The sequence below is a fragment of the Cinclus cinclus genome, chromosome Z (assembly GCF_963662255.1).
Source record: "Cinclus cinclus chromosome Z, bCinCin1.1, whole genome shotgun sequence".
Lineage (NCBI taxonomy): Eukaryota > Metazoa > Chordata > Aves > Passeriformes > Cinclidae > Cinclus > Cinclus cinclus.
In genome coordinates this window covers 37,343,117-37,360,964 of record NC_085084.1, presented here as the reverse complement: position 1 = coordinate 37,360,964, position 17,848 = coordinate 37,343,117, and the positions used below count along the sequence as shown (strand labels likewise).

Genomic DNA, 17,848 nt, shown 5'->3' with positions numbered 1-17,848 from the left:
AGCCTTTCACTGTATGTGCAGAGAGTGTGATCAAAGGTTTTACTGTCAGCCTTCAAAGTGGCTTGACCCTTTCTAGCTGTGTAGAGGCTGCAGTCTTTTTCTGCAGGAAAACCTGGGAAAACGACACAGCTGTGTTACATGGTCTTGCATCTGGCTTGTGTGGGCAATCTTCATCCTTTTGCCTGTACAGAAGAGTTGCTTGAGTGCTTAATTGTTTGCCCTCAGACAGATTTCTGTGGTTCAGAGACAATTTCTTTTTGGACTCCTGCCTTCATCATCCCCAAATACTGCTGATAGCCCGTATGATTGGGAGCCTGCTGGGAGAGGAGTCTCAGCCAATGGTCTGTTGCTGTTAAATTGTTGGTGGCAAAAACTGTGTCACTTCAGGCTCCCTGTGCAACTTCACATTGTTAGTGGGAGGCTTCTTCCACTGAAGGATCTCTTTTTTGGAATTGTCAGGAGATGAGTTGCTGAACTCTCCTCTGATGTTGTAGCCATCTTGGAGATGTTTTGTTTTCCATCAGTGGACCAGCACCTTGTCCCACAGCACTGTCCTATCTTTGGCCTAATCTTCAAGAAAAGAGAAGTTATGGTGCTTTCTGGATGTGAATGCAACTTTGAGACTAGTCATCTTCCATCTCTCTGAAGAAGAAAAGACTCTTAATACTGGGGACCTGTTCAGTAACTAAAATTGCATGCCTCTGAAATTTTGTGTTCACCCTAACTTCACAGGTGGAAGTCTGATCCATCTGTCTTTCAAGAGGAAAAAAGTAAAGTCTATGCAGAAGTCACCTTTCCCACAAAATTGCAAAGAAGGGAATCGCAGAATAGTTTGGGTTGGAAGCGCCATTAAGGATTATCTAGCCCAACACCCCACTCCCACACATCCCATGCAATAAACAGGGACATTCTCAACTAGATCAGGTTGTTCAAAGACCTATTCAACCTGACCTTGAATGTTCCCAGAGACAGGGCATCTACCAACTCTCTGGACAACCTGTGTCAGTGTTTCATCAACCCTATCATACCAAATTTCTTCCTTACATTCACTTCAAATCTACCCTCTTCTAGTTTAAAAGATTACCTCTTGTTTTATTGCAACGGGCTCTGCTATCTTCCTTATATGCCCCATTTAATATTAAAAAGCTGCACTAAGGTCTTCCTGGAGCCTTCACTTTCCAAGCTGAACAATCCCAAATCTCTCAGCCTCTCACAGGAGAGGTCCTCCAGCCATCTGATAATTTCTGTGGCACTTCTTTAAGACCTGTTCAACTGTATCCATTCTTTCCTGTGCTGAGGATCTCAGAGATGTATGCAATGTTCCACACAGGGGCTCATGAGAGCAGAGGAAAGATGCAGAATCACCTGCTTGGACTGCTGGTGATGCTTTCTCAGCTTTTTATCCACCAACATCCAAGTGATTCTCACCAGAGCTTCTCTCCTGTTCACATCTCAGCCTATATTCAGCTGGGCCATATCCTTACTGGCCATACTATAAAGACTGGAAAGAGAGTGGACTGCAGCATCTTAACTGACCCCTCTTCTGTGTATAGACACAGGTGGTAGGGCATCTAGATTTTCTGATGGCTTTGGTTGTCACTTAGAAAAGCCTCTTGACCAAATGGAGATGGCTGCTTTTGCTACTGTGGTATAACTCTTCTGTGCAGTTATTTTCTCCTTGGAGTAGAAGTAGTCTTGGTAGGACTGAGCACATGGTGTAGGTGCCTTTGACTTCAGCTGTTGGTGCTCTGGTTTTTCCTGCTTAGCAGGATCTAAGAAACCTGCTCTGGGTAGAGTCAGGAGATGGTAGGATGGAGAGAGTTCTGTTCTGGCAGGTGAGGTTCCTTTAGTTCATTTGTCAGTACTTGTTTTATAGTACCAGTAGGATGGAGAAGCAAGATACATTGCTTCAGAATATTTACAGCCTTAGGGATGAGAAGTGCTGAGGTAGCTCAGGTGCTACCAAATGATTGACAGTTCAAGTATATCACTTAAGTTATCTGACTGTTTTCTGAATAAGTAGATTGTCTTATTTTCACTTGTCTTTTTACTTTGTTATTTTCTACCAGCATGTCTAAAATCCAGATGAATACGAAGCCAGAAATGCTGCCTTGAAGTTACAGAGGTCAGAGGCTACAAAAACATTTATTTGGAATATCTGTACCTATAAAGAGAAGGTGTTTTCATGCAGATAATTCTGGAAATATAAAGTGCAAGGCAATTCACCTTGTGTGGAGGCAAACTGCTTTTTTGTCAGGCAGGGTACATATTGGTAGCTCCATTTAAAGCAGAAGCAGCTATGAATGGTTAGTTGATAAGACCAGAGAATTCTGGGAGATTGGGAGATGAGAGAGAAAAGAGCTGTCAAATATAAGTGATGTATAAAGATACTCAGTAGGTGTCTGGAAAACCTTTACAAGGTTTTAATTTATTTTGGATTTTCTGAGGAAGAGTATTTACAGTGTGGTTTCATTGAACTTTAAAACAAGCAAAAGCCTGAAGTTTTTCACCACAGTGAGAAAGGAGGGCCTTTTTTAATGCTTGACTTCTTAAGGATTTCAGAGATGTTTTCATTCCACTCTCAGCATTGTTAGAAATGTTCTGAGAAGACCAAAGCTTCTCACCAGCTTTCCTGGTGACATTTAGCATTGCACAACAGAGTTCTAAACTAAAACTAGGCTGTGTTTTTGTCTGAGAGAGAGTACCAATATTGCATGCAGGACTTTGCATGTTTCTGCTGAATTGGGAAATAAGCTGGTGAAGTCCATGTACTGCATCCAGCATTCCTTTCAGTGAATAGTCACAGTATTCAGACTGGCCTGTGGTCACAGTTGTAAACGAAAAAGCTAAATGTGTCTGTGTTGGCAAGCTGCTACAATGGAAAAGTAGCTCAAAGCTGTGTAAAAAATGTAAAAGTTGAGTCCTGCAAACTTCCAGTAAAATGAAAGTGTTGCTTTCAATTTACTCATGAAAATAGTGACTCCTCCATCAGCTTGAATTATCCTGTCTGGATAAGCAGTCTGGTAAGTGTTTTTGATGTGATTTAAGAACACTGCTATAGAAAAATAGAAGTATTTCCCACCCCCCCCCCCCCCCCCCCCGTCTGTGACTAATTAGCTGGTGGGCATTTTCTGAAAGCTATTGTCTTTTAACTGTCAGTGGACCTCTTCAGTGAACTCAAAGGCAGTCCTGAACAAAATAAGTCTGCTTGCTCACCAAGGACAACTTCAGAAGGGAGTGATTAAAGCCCCTGAGGAAAAAGGCAGATTAAACCTGTATTTTGGCTTCTGTGATGTTAGGCACATGCTATGGAAGAGCAGGCAGAGCAGAGGAAATAACCAACTTAGTTTTGACAAAAATAAAACTTTGTTTTGAAAGAGTTAGATTGACTTAGGCTGAATTGTCTTGGTGCTGATGTGCCCTTTAAGTCCCACTGATTCATTGTTTGGAGAGTAGAGACTGTTATTGTTGTCTTGCATAACAGCTTTGAAGGTTTGGTTTACTCCCTGGCTTCACTAGATTTCTTGTTTGTTTTCCTCTGTCCATCTACAGGCAGTTGTCCTTCCTCCTTCTGTCTTTTGAGTGTGCTGCAGTGGCTGTACCTCCTGCAGTGGCCATCCCTGTCTCTGTGGGGGAGGGGGAGTTTTATTAACTAATCTGGGCAAGCTGGTTCTTCCGTGTTCAGCACTTCCGTACCCATCTTCCTTCTCCAAGCACTCATCAACAGCTTCTTTATATAAGCCAGTGCTGCAATTTCATGACTGTGAGTCCTGGCAGAACCAAGGTGGAAGCTATGACATCTCTGTGAATGATGGCAAACAAATTGGGAATTTTGGAAGCCCTTCCAAGTTCTGGAGTAAAACAGTTTGGTGGTCCACCAGAACACAGAGGGCTCTACTGTGTTTCAGAGCAACCCTGGGGATATTAGCTGGACTGAACAAGTATTCACATCTTCTTCCTGAATAAGAAGGACAATAAAAGAACATCTTGTTTTCTCATATTCTAGCAGTGATTGACAGTGCTCTTTAAAAAAAAAAAGCCTGTTTTTTCAGTTGCTGAGCACTATCTTGTTTTGTTTGAGGTTTTGTTTTTTCAGTGAAGGGAGGGGTGAGAGTAATTACTTGAAAGACTCTAGTGTAGGCAAATTCAAATACTTCCTCTTACTTTGGATTGTTGACTGCCTTATATAAGTTGGTGACATATGGAACAAAGATTCATAATAATTGCATCTGTTTAAGAGGAATGTTTATATTGCTAGAAGTACTGATGGCTGTCTGTTCAAAGCCCTAGGATTTATAGAAAGACTGGTAATGTTTTGAGTGTTTAGTTTTACCCTTAATTCATTATTTCATTTTGATGAAAACAAGATGTATACTAGATGATCAAATTTATAACCTTGTGTATTGACTTGAAGTTAAAATTATTTGGCTTTGATAAATTATTGTACTTCAGCAAACTGAAAGTAGTCGTGCTGATTTACAGCATGTGTGAATCTGACCCTACTCTTCAGACTGTGTAGTCAGATGTAGTTGTAGTGCACTCTTAACAGTAATGCTTTCTTTACTGGAGCTACTGAAAATGAAAATTACTGGAAGTATTGAAAAGAAATTCAATAGTCTCTGCTGGAATGAATCACCCCTCTGGAGTAAATGGTAGAGCCATTATTCTCTCTGTAGTACCTGTTGCATTTAAAACAGCCATGCTTGCTGAGAGGCACAAGGCTTGAAACTGCACTGCACATCCTTCGGCCCCGAGGAAACTGCTGCCAAACTACATTTGTTGCAGAGGATGCTGCTCTGTTGCACCAGGCAAGTAGTAAGATAAAAAATGCCTATGCTGTTGCCTTCCAAAGGGGTCCGCTGAATCCTGACAGTTCCCTGGGAAACAAAAACTAAATCCTACTCTTGATGCTTGTCTCCCTGGAGTTTGCAACCATGACACAGTTGGGTCTTGGAACCATCTGCTAGCAGTGCAGGCTCTGGCCAAAGCCAAGGTACATGTCCTTTTGCCACCTGTAGGAGGCTGGACTACTTGAGTACACCTTTGGGACTTCCCGTGTACCCTTTTGTGGCAATCAAAGTTTGGGGCAGTTGCTTGCTGCAGTCCCATTACAGCTAAGTCTGGAAATGTACGGTGAGAGGTGTTAAGTGGCATGGTCCTGTCTTTTCAGAGACCTGTCAGTCTTTGATTGGCAGAAAATGTTGCTTCTTGTAGCTGCTGGGACTTGTTCAGATGAAAAAAGAAGGATGTGACTACAGATGAGTTTCATTTGATGTGTGAAATTGCGGTGTGGAAGTTGTGAGTACACAGACATGTTTCAACATAAGAGTTAAGTTAAACTTTAGATACCTCATGAGGACTTTGTCCATGTTTCTCCACCCTTTGCTTCATCTTTTTTTTTAATAATATTTTTAAGATTATATATTTAGATAGAGATAATCTATAACACTTGTAGACACCTGTTGTTGTAAAAAACCAAATTGTTCAATATTTAATCTGGTAGAAACTTTATTTTATTTCATCCTATAATATTTTCATGTGCTTAGGAAGCTATAAACAACATTCCCCTGGCCACCCAAGTCTAGTGCCAGAGTCAGTTGGTAACCATAACCACAGCCTTTTCTTAGCCTTGCTTTTCTGAGCATCTTAGTAGAAGGCAGATATAAACAAAGATATTGTGCATGGGAGGTTCCCACTGGAACTGAAAGTTGACCTTCATAATGTGTGAAATGCTAAAATAAAAATACACTGACTGCGTGCCTGGGTCTGGGTGTCAGATAAAAGCTATAGAGGGAAGCAATTAACTCAGTCAAGACTGCACATGGATTTGTGGCAGTGTGAGGGGATTGTGCTACACAACTCTTACATTAACAGTCCACAACATCCTCTGTAAAGGCTGGTAGTGAGATGAGAGCTCATGCTGACACCAACTGCTGAGGATTACAGAAGTATATTTCAGTCTATCATTTTTTTGCTTGGGGTGGTTGAACAATGGTAGAGTGATGGTTATGAAGGGGAGGAAAATTTCTCTTACAAGCTGCTATGTCTTTAGTCAGCTTTTACAGATAGACAGGAAAGGATCTTAGAGTTGTAATAGTGCATCCAGGGAAATATGTGCCCATTGTGTTATTGTAAAAAAAGGCAACTTGAATGCTAGACATTCTTAGGAAAAGACTGGGGAGGAGTGGTGCAAAAGCCACCTCTGTGCCACAGTATAAAATCAGCATGCTGGTTCTCTCTCTGTGATGGCTGAGCTGCTGCTGAGTCTGTAGGTGTCTGATGCAGCATTAGATATTGAACATGACATTTTCCTTTCTCTATTCTATTTTAGTCCCCTTGTAATTCTTTCATGTAATCTATGTACATTTATAGGGCTTTTTGTAGAGGACTGTAGAGATTTTCCATTTATGCAATACTCCTACATACATCAGACCATCCATTCTAGTAAAATCACCAAGACAGGGACTTCTTCCAAGTCTTACATTTAACAAGATGCTTCAGGGAATTACTGCACTTTATTTAGTTGTATTTATATTCACATTAATAAGCTGGGTATGTTTCTTAATGCCTTGCACTTAAATTTTTCAAGAAATGAAAAATTTATTGTGCTCTCATAACTGGGAAAAAGAATTCTGAGTTTCTAAGCCATTTGTGACTGATTTAATGTTTTGTTTCAAAAACAAGAGTAAACCTTTTAGTCAGCTAGGTCATTCAGAAATCTGTAACCTTTGTTAAAAGATTAGAAGATTGGCAGGCACTTGCTGGGAGTTGAAGTTGGTGAAAGTGAGCAGAATGCAATCAAGTTAAGGCAGTCACAAATAATGCCGAGTGAAATGAAACGATTGTTTGCCAAGTTGTCCAGGCGATACTGAGGAGCTGTGGTACTGTCACTTTGTGTCAGAATATGACATGTTGCCTTGTGGTGGCTCTGTGACAGGCCGTGCCAGTTGGCCGAAGGAAGCACCGTGTTGTTTCCTGTGAGTTACTGAAGTTTGTTGTGTGCCAGAATGCACAGGGCTGTGCTTGGAGCCAGCACTTGGCTGCAGGAACTCCCCTCTATAGGAGCAGGAGCTGTCTCTTTTTGGGTGTCCTCGACATGACCTGTGGCAATTATAATGTTGGTGACTCCGGTGTGAGTAGCGTGCTACAGGCTGCAAAACCCAAGCATGGTGGCACTCTGCAGTGAGAACAGCAGGAGGGAACTCTTGTGAGAGGCAAATTGTTAATGCTGCTTGTAGTACTGGAGCAAGTTAATTGAGACATAAAAACCTGGGGCAGAGGGTGACTGGCAGGGAGACAGTCCAGACAACAGAGGGTTGGAGTAGGAACTGCAAGACACTTTGCAGGTGCTTCTGTTAAGCTCAAAACAAATGTTCTCTCTGAGTATATCCACAGTAAATCCTGTGTTGAACTGATCACGCTTCCAGGAGATTATCAAATCCATTTTGTTCTTGTGTTGATATTCCTTTATCCTCCCTGGAGAGCAATTTGATAGTCCTACTTATAAAAATGTTTAGCAAATTGCAAAGTTAGACTTCAGTGTTAAAGAAAAAAATAAATAATACCTAACATGTTAAAATACAAATATAGAAATAAATTTCTGTTTGAAAACCACCAAAACTGAATTATGGTGAGTATTTTCCCAAAGAGGAAACAAAAGTAAATTTTAACTTCTACACTTTTCATCAGGACTGAGTCATCTTTTCAAAAGGGCAAGAAGATTGTGTGTTATATCTGGGATTTCATGAGCAATTTTCACCCAGACACCATTTGTGTGGGACACCAAAACATAGCTAGAGTTCCTACAGGAAACTGTTTTCTTCTTCCTTCTTTTGGATTCTGCTTTGAAGTCTGTCTTGAGGACAGAGAGAAAAATGCTTATATGGAAAAAGTGTGACATATTGGAGAGTATAAATAGCCATACTTTTTCTAGGAAGTGTTACACAGCTCATGAGTTACAGCAATTCCCAGCTTTTATGTCCTGCCTTGCTGGGGAGGCCTGAAGAGAGATGTTTTCTGTTTCTTTTCAAGTGTACGTTGGAGAGCTGCTGGCTGTACGTTCCATGAATTGCCGTATGTACACATGGCCTTTATCTCTATTAAAACACCAAGTCAAACAGAATGCGGTAGGAAAAGTGGCCCAAGAAGTGATGGCTTATAGGCAGAGCCTGCTGTAAAGCCTGATCTCATGCTCCATGTGGACAGGAAGCAGCACTGTGATGCCCAATGGCCAAATGGGCTCTTGGTGAGCATTGGCAATACCTAATTTTTCACAAGAAGGGCGTAATTTATTATAGCAGAAGGCCTCAAGGTAAAGCCCCCTAAACCTTTAAATAATTGTTGGTACAGTGTTTGAAGCCTGCAATTGAACTTGCTTTTTTTTTTTGACTTAACCTGTAGGTGTGTCTGCTTGTAGCTCATCACTGAGTTTGTATGGATCAAGAAATCTTCATCCTTTAAAGAGATCAGCCTATCCTCCTGACTTTAAATGCTTTTTCCTCAGAATTTTGCATTTAGTCTTCTGAAACTTCACACACAGTGTCTTCTGGCTTGTTTTTCCTAATGAAAGGTCACCCTTTTTGGGGGGGGGTTTATTTCTTTCTGTGTGGAATGTGCAAAACAAAAACAAAATGGGGACTTGTAGGAGTAATTTCATCCCCTGAGGAATGTGACAAGCAGAGGAGGAGTTCTGTGAGTAGCTCCTGAAAAACATGTGAAAATCTTTCACTGAGAATGTTACCTGATATGTTTGGGCACTGCTTAACTCCTGCTGTTTGTTTCCTGATATTCCTTAATTTGATTATTTGCAAATGTTCCAATTTTCTGGCTCACATTTTAGGAAATTAATTGTCTTCTGTGTTGTCTTCTTTTGTATGCACTCAAACAATTAAAACCTTTATGCACCTTCCTATTTTACTCTTTGTCTGAAACATTCATTCAGTGCTTGGTTTTACTGCTTCTCTGAAGCTGCTGACTTACTATGTTTTTCTGTGTCATGGGATGTTTCCATGTCTGAACCATATGTTACTGTCTTTATGCAGGACTATATTTTGCTGGGTTTTATCAGTGCAAGGAGAAAATTGTGGTGTCGCCTAGTGACTGGGGTTGTCTAAATAAGTAGAGAACATCTCTCAAGGTCCATGGGAGGAACTTCTCTTCCACCAGTTGGTTGTCTGAATTCCCTCAGTTGTTTGGGTAGGACTCAGATAACTTGTGCATTAAGTTTGTGTGCAGTTAAATCTAATAGCCACTTGGAGACAGAGGTCTTGCAGACTTCAATTCCCTGCTGTATCTTGCAGATCATAAAACTCCTGTGACAAACTGCACCACCATGCTCTCTGCTTTCCTTTCTGCCAGCCTGCTTCTGAACTAGAAAAATGAGGAAAAACAGTATCATTTCACTGAATTTCATTAGTCACTGTGGATTCCTTCTGGGCTTTCACCCCATTGTGAAGTTCTTGACACCTGCCTGTTTATATTTGAAGCTTCATACTCTGCTTTTCATGGGTCAGAGCCATGAGAACCTTTGTCACAATGATTCTACCTTCAGAGGGCATTTTCCTCACCTAGCCACATCAGATAAACTTTGGGCACCACTCTGAGAGAGTGACAAGGTCACCTGAGCAAGTGGCTGAAGCAGATTTCTTCACGGTGTGAGTGGCGAATTTCAGACCCGAGGTGGTAATGGGCAAGTGGCCTTTTCTCCTGTAGCTTCTACAAACCTGTTCTCACTGCAAGCAGGTGGCTCTCCTAAGACCATCAGTAGAAATACTGGCAACACCTAAGGAAGGACCATGTTTAATTATAGTATCATTGTATTACCACTATGTCTGTGTTGAGATAACACATGAGGATTCACCAGTTCTCTGTGTGGACTTAGATCTGTTTTCTGGAGCATGAGATGCATGTTTCCTCTGCCTGGACAATGACTGCTTTCTTTGGTCTCCTCTGTGCTGATAGGCTGCATACTCCTTCCCACCATAGAGGTCACTTCCAAATCTGTTAGGCAACTGCATTTGCAGCTGCAAAAATCCACTTTATCGTCCTTGCTTTTACTATTTCCTTCCCTGATGTGCCCTATTTCGTTGGAAACAGCCATAAACCTTAGAGAAGCATGTAATATTTCATTTCTGTTCTGCTCCTTCCCACTTTATTTCACTAGTGCAGTAATCATTCCAGGTTCAGCCATGGATGATGAATAACAAGTTTGAACACAGTAGAGACTTGCGCTGCTTCATTTTTGGACTTTCAGATTAATGAAAAAAAATATGCCTACTGCTCATATTAAGATGAGTGCTGAGAGAAAAGGTGTCACCTTTTTTGTGCTGCCAAAAGGAAAATTTATTTTGTATGGGCTGGTAATAAGCCATTTAGAGAAGTGGACTTTGATTTTAATATTTCACTTAGCCTGGAGAAAGCAGTGTTATGCAATCAAAAGTCAATGAGGTGGAGAAAGGGGAGGAGAGGAAATTAACTGCTTTTGATGGCACTGTAGCATACAGTCAGTGGCAGCAGTGGACTGCAGATGGGAAGTTTGAAGCTTCTGGGGTGTTGTCAGATACTTGTAAAATTTAGGAAGTGGTAAATTGTGCTTATGAAAAGCAGGGATGGGAAAATCTCCTGCGTACAGCAACAGTTGCCACTGACTAGTGATCTTCTGCCCTGGCACTGGGAGAGGTCTGAGCTTCCACTCAAGAGGTCAGGACCTGAGCATCTGTGCAAGGCTTCCCACTTGAACTGGTGGAGAGTAATTCTGAAAAAAAGAGGACTCTAAATCCCTGGCTGCGTGGCTTATTAGTTCCTAATTAATGGGAGGTGGTGGGAATGAAATAAAGAATGTTTTGTTTTCTTCACACAGCTTAATGTAATACAAATTCACGGTAAGATGCTGTGGAAAATATCCCCTCCACGAGAAATGATCTTTTAAAACACTGACATGCTTGAAACCAGGCTTTTGTGGAGCTTGGATGGAATTATAAACCTGTAATAAAAGAAATAGTTGATTTTCAAAGCTGCCTATAATTGGCAACCTTGAATTTTGCCTCCTTCATCCATTACACTCAGTTTGTAACAATGCTTTGTTTTCTCATATTTATGTCACAAGCTGGTAGAATAATTCACTTGCAAACATGTCCTTCTGCTTTGGCTACATCAAAGAGCTGTTTTGGACTGTTTAAAACTTTTCTTGAAATTTAAGAACTCATTTTATACTCATGGAGATAGTGTGGGAGGACATGACTTGTGGTAGGCTTGTACTGTTCTGGGATAAACTCTCTTTCCTTTTCCATTGCCAGCATCTTAGTAGCAAAACAATTTGGAGGTCATGCACTGCTTGTGGTGTGACAGTTGTGTACATTCTCAAACCTAGGGGATAACAAATGTGTTTAAAAAGATGTATTCCTAATTGTATTTGATTCAGTTTTTCGTTTTGTTTGATTGTTTGTGTTTCTTAAAGTCCCTTGCCTGTGAAGAGTTGCTCACGGTTCTTATTTTATTTCCACAGTTTGCAACTTCATGTCTCACGAGAAGTGCCTCAAGAATGTCAAGATACCATGCTCAAGTATTGCTCCCAGCCTTGTAAGGGTGAGTAAAGAGACACTTGTCTCTTGGGGCAATACTACACATTTATCACTAATGAACATAGTGTTGTGCAGCCGTGGTTTTTTTTCATATCATAATGCAAAAATTTTATTAGTCATCACTGAAGCTTTTATCTCACATGCAAAACTACACTTCATGTGAAAAGTCTGCTATGAGCAACTGTAGATAGTCTGTCTTTGAAGTTATTTGCATTCTTTAAATGTTACTAGATGTTCTTACTGTGTGTCATTACCTGGAAGTCTTGCAATATTGGATAGAATCACTGGTGAAAACTACACCATGTGTCATAAAGATGAACTGTGTAAATAACCATTTTTTTTACAGCTATTACATATTAAGCTGCTCTGCCTAGAAAAAGGAGCTGTGTTTGTCTTCTATGGATTGCTGCATTTTAAGAATCTTTGTGTTTATTGTGTCTAGAGAATAAAATCATTGCAATATAAGTGTAGGACTTGAAAGCCAAAAAGAGGGCTGAACTTCAGTTCATCACAGTAGTTATAAACTGATGTTGGTAAGTAATAAAGTACTTGCTTTCTGATGTCTTGTGACCTTCTTCCACAATGCTTTACATGTAAGAGGTTGATTCAAAGGTTGTGAAACATTAATTAACTTTACAGAAGATAACAGGATGCAACTGAGGTAGGAACAAAAGGGGAGAAGGACATGAGAAGTACTAGAGAAGTAGTAAAACACTACAAACACCTTAAGGAGCCCCAGGCAAAAGAATGAGACATGGCTATAAAATGTCATATTCATTACAAACCTTGCTGGCTCTAAACACATTTATGGGAATCCATTGTGCAGACCTGTGAAGGGGAGCTGATTCCCTTATTTTTGTTGTAAAACATTCTACAGGTTCCTTTTTGTTGTGGAAGCCTGTATAGGGGGTAAGATGTGGAAGGTTGAAAACAATATGCAATTTGAGTTACAGGGATTGGATAGCGAGAAATTACCCATTTGTTTTTCTTCAATATGCTTTGTCTAGGTGATAAAGCTGCTAGGCTTTGCCAGTGCAAAGCTTTGCTTTTTCTCTTTTTTGATTTTCCTTTTTCCTTACATACATTTCTCCTTGAGAGGTGTCAAGAAGGTGTCTGATACATAGAAATTTGCAAGTGAAACAGTAAGAAATACTGCTGTAAGTCTTAGAACCCATGGTAAAGGGACATGTAGATAGTGAGAAATGTTTTTACCAAGAATTAGCATTTTCTGCTGTTTCAATATGTTGGCAATCAGTTGTAGCAAAAAGAATATTGAGTCAGATGATATAGCTATCTACAAAGGCTTTAGGGGATGGCAAAAATCCAACTGGAAGACCAATTTAATTCAGAGTGCGGGTGTTGTAAACATTTATGACTTCTTCATTTGTGGATTTGGTCTAAATTTAATTCATTGTTCAAAATAGTATTTGTTCCTTCGCTTTTATATGGTAAAAATTCTCTGTTTAAACTTACTAATGTTCCCATTTGCATCAGTTGTAGACGTCAGTGTAATTTTTTTCTCTTTTGTCAGTCCCTGTAATCTATCCCAAAACATAATTTTTATCTTGTGATTTATCTATAAACAATAAACACAAATTGTACTGCACAGCGAGGATTGTTATTTGGTGCTATTGTCAGTCTTTGAAACTGTTTGCAGTTCAGCATTGCTGTATTTAGCTGTGAAGTGTCTTCTGTATTTTCTGTCTTGAGCTGTAATGATTTTATTTTGAAAACTCTGGATTGCACTGTTCGTTCTGGACAGTCATGTCCTCCTTGACGTGGTCATCCAAGTTGCATTAATCCAGATCAGCTGTACAAGTGAAGTCTACCATATGGGAGATGTCATTTTGCATGCAGGCTCTGTCAAAGCAAAGACCAGACTTGGCATTTGCATAAAAAAATATAACAGAGCAAAAAACAAATGACAGCCATTTATACAATTTCTGGAAAGTTTATTTTCTTAATCTCTCCTTTCAGATTATTTATTTATTAAAAGGTCTGACGTTGGAGGGAACACTGGTTCCTCTGGGATTTTTTTTCTAATAGTTCTTTCAGCTATGTCAATATTCAGTGTATTACAGAACTGAGACTTTTTTTTTTTACTTGCCTGGATTTCATCTCGAGAAGATGGCAGTTGTTAAAGCTCATCAGAATGTGTGTCATTTGATACTAAGTCAACCCATCAGAGAATAATTTTTCAGCAGATGTTTGGTGGAAACTTTTATTCCTGACAGTAGGGTTTCCTTCCCAGGGTCAAGTAAAAGCCCACAGAGTCACAAGCATGCCACAACTGCATCCAGCTTTGGATCGTTCTTGATTAATTCATTCTTAAGGCTGATCTATGATTTTTTTTCTCTATTTTAAATCACTATCACCTGGATTTAGTATTCCAGAGTAGATTCAGGTCACGATGTTTCTAAACAAGTCTTCGTGGATCAGTATTCTGAAAAGTTTGCAGGGCATATGATTTATTCCAATCGTAAGGTCTCAGCAACTTTTTTCAAATTCAAGCTTTCTTCTGTACATTCCAAAAAGTATTTACCTACTTTGCAGTACACGTTTAAAAAAAAAGAGGAAGGGAGGACAAAAAATAATCCACACCCAAACACCAAGACAAACCAAAATAACAGTAAAAACAAAACCTTTTTGGGAGTGAAATGTGAAGTTTTGTTTTCCCCTGTTAGGTTGGAATTGAAGCTGTATTACAGCTTCTTAGAAGTGTGTGTACTTTCTATATAACTATTCTTGGAAAACTAATTAAAATGAGACCACATGAAGAATGGTTTAATGGTGTTCAGCATTTGCTATGCTTATTTTTCCTTGTTGGTGTGTTGGTGCATTTCTCTAATGGTTTCTAAACATTTCCATTTTAAGAAGGATTTAAAGTCTGCTCACGAGACTTTATTGTGTGCTGTTGTTCTCAAACCCAGGTTGTCTAGAATGGAAAAATGCTGGTGTAGGTAATCAGCTGCTGAATCTTTTTATGCTAAAAATAAAACTTTCCTTTGTAAGGAAAGCTGCTGCATTCATGGGCTGGGGTAAGGAATGGGAAAGCTTGCAGGGGCCTCTGCTCTTGTCCTTGTCTGCTGACCTGAGTTTCTCCCTCTGGTTGCTGGGTTCATCTGTGTGCAGGGTGGTTATTTGGGTCAGTAACAATGATCTGAAAGTAGAACATCTTTCTGGGGTTGCCCATAGCAGTGGGATGAGGAGTAATGGTTTTAAACTAAAAGAGGATGCATTCTGACAAGATTTAAGGAAGAAATTTTTACAATAACGGTAGTGAAATACTGTCACATGTTGATCAGAAAGGCAGTAGATGCCTCATCCTGGAAGTCTTCAAGACCATGCTGGACAGGGCTCTGAGCAGCCTGATTCAACTGAGCAATGTTGAAGGTATCCCTGCTCACTGCACAAGAGTTTGGACTAGCTGACCTTTAAAGGTTCCCTTCCAACCCAAGACATTCTGTGACTCTGTTATTTTACCTTGCTGGGTAGCACTGACCACCTTCTGTCATGAAACTCTCTCCCCAGCACTTGACCCATGCTTGTGATGCTTCAGCAAGGCAGTCGCTTGGAGACAGTCACATGATGTAATTTAGAATCCAAATGAGGGTTAAAACTGCTTGCTGCTAATCTTGGCTCTGCACCAAAGTTTTCTTTTTTTTCTCCCTGAAGTAGAACCTCAAAGTTTAAGGGAAGGAAGGGCTAGCTTCTCCTAGTTCGTAAACTCGGGAGAGTTTATTATGCTGTCTTGAAACTTGATCAGAACTCCCAGATGAGCTCTGCAGCTGTATCAGTGCCTCTTCAGTTTCAGAAGTATTATGGGATGTCACTGTGTTTGTTTTAATTCTTAATATTTGTCTTGATAAAAGGACATGAACATTGATTTCCTCTGTAGCAATAAAAGCAAGGAGTGAATGACTTTTTAATTTATTTTTTTTCTTTACAGTACAAAAAATACTGGGCCAAGCAACTCTTAATTGCAGTAGAAAGATTTTACACAAGTCTTCCTTTTGAGTAGAAGTATCATATAATTCTTTTTTGAATTAGTGTGGGATGCATTATCCATTGCAAAGGGTCCTTGAGACCTTGGAGCATGTAAAGCCAATGGTCTTGTCACAGAGATCTGTAGGATGAAGAAAAGTAATCCTGGATATAGTAGGACAGCATATAGATGTGTGCATCATTCCCTTGCAGTAGCCCCAGTTAAGATATTGATAATTAAGTATTTGTTTTTGTCTCTCCTGTCCTATTAAGTGTTGAGACACCATTTGACTTTGTATTCTTATTTCATTTCAGAACTACTATATAGGATGCATGCTTACATTGCCTGTAAACACCAGCCTATAAATCAAGTGCTCAGAGCAAGAATGTCAGTTTGGACACAAGTAAAGAGTAGTTGATAGGCATTGTCCCTAAAAAGTGAAATAAATAGGGGACATTCCAGAGCACACAGTGCTATGTAGAAATATTCAAGCTGCAGAAATATTTTGCTGCTAAATAAGAGGTTTCAAACAAATCAAAGTGCTATTTGTGATTGCTGAGTAATAAGGAAATAATTGAAAAGATGTCAGTAAGGGCAAAAGTTGAATCACAAAGTTGTTGGCTTTTCTCAGAGCGAGTATAGTCAAGGCCTGGATGGAGCAGTCATGGGGTATAGTGAGGCGTGTTCACCATATCTACCTCCCTAGAGCAAAGGTTTATGGTGTTAGAGTGAACATTAGAAACTTTTGATAGGGAAGTGCTTCTACACTTAAACATCCATACATGTTTTTGTTTCAGAAACACCATTTTAATTTTTATCAGCAAATTTTTTGGCCTTATGTTGAGAGCAGTCTTTGAGAATGACTCTGTGTGATTGCCCTTGTGGGCATCTGATGAAGATTGTTGCTTCCAAGCTGCTTGTGCTTATCCTTAAAATGCAGCAGCGTTTTTGAACTGCAAGCTAGTGATTTTAAGTTAAATTCTTCTTAATCAACCTTTGGAGGCTGTTTCTGAAAGTGTTAGTATCCTTCTTTCTGTGTACCCTTTCCTACTTGGAAGCTGCTCAGCCCCACACTGCTTTAGGCCCTGCCACCCTGGTTTCTTACTCTCTCCAGTATTTTTCACAAAGTCATGATAAGTGCGAGTCATCCTGATGTGATAGAGAAGGAGATGCATGGGCAAAATAACATGTAGACATAGGCCTAGGGAAAGTTTTTAGTTGGTAGTTGCTTTTTAAGACTGCCAAAGGCAGTAGCTGTCACAGTGTCATTTGGTGTACTTGTATTTCTCTCACTGCCCTTTGAGCCTGGAAGTCTGCCTCATGATTCAAGATGAAGCTTTCTTCTGCCTGAGCTGGTAGAAAAGAACCTGCTGCTGGGTGAAAAACAGGCCTTCCTGGAGCTGTACTTTTTCCCCCTGTTGAGGCACCCTGAAGGCTGCAGTCAGAGGGTCTGGAGAGTAGCTGGACCACTTTGTGCAAAGTGACTCCACCTTAGTGGAAGAATACTTGATTTTATTATATACTGTTGGTCACGTGCTTGGTATCCTGTGACATTTCAGGATGAGGAACAATTTTAAAAAGCAATATCAAAAGAAAGCAATTCTAGCCTTTGTTTTTATTCCAAAGTGTGGATTTTAAAAGCAGTTTGTTGCTGTGCTTTTTGTTTAATGCAAAACTGCTGCACACTTACATAGATTGCACTGAAAGCGTTAGAATCTAAGTCTTAGGTTTCTATAGGATCAAATTTTATGGCAGACTGATAGGAACATTTGCAAATATGTATTGCATTCTCTAATGCCTTGCATTCCCTAACAGATGGCAGGAAATAGAATGGGAATGAGCAGTATCTTGTCTCTGAGTGCAAAGTCATTCTGGAGATCATGCTGCTGGAGTGTTACCATTATACTTTCTGTTGATATGCTTCTGATCAATATTGTAAGGGCACTTAGATGTCATTTAATGTTATTACTAGAAGAAATTTTCTGTGTTTTTCTGTGGAAATCGATTTTCGTGGTTTTCATCAGGTAATTTAAGTAGATGGATTGGAAAAACAGTTTTAAACTCTCATAAATTATTAACATTTTCTCTTTAGGCCACCTTAGGCTTCTGTACTTTGCTATACTTATGGAGGTGGATATAAACTAGGCAGTAACATGTAATGTTCTGTATTCTTTCATGATGTCTCACTGGCTTTTCTAGTCTGAGTTCTAAATATTAATATTTATATAAATATAAATATATATTTATATATGTAAATAAAAAATAGGTGCCTGTAGCTTGTTCA

General features: G+C 39.8%; 1 protein-coding gene across 1 annotated transcript in view; it reads left to right on the top strand.

Annotated features, from left to right (window-relative positions):
* The window catches only part of DGKQ (diacylglycerol kinase theta), an 81,148-nt gene that overhangs the window by 12,450 nt on the left and 50,850 nt on the right, over nt 1-17,848 (top strand). Inside the window, exon 2 of the mRNA XM_062513886.1 lies at nt 11,504-11,583. Coding sequence (XP_062369870.1) covers nt 11,504-11,583 — 80 coding nt within the window. The remainder of the gene's footprint in view (nt 1-11,503; nt 11,584-17,848) is intronic.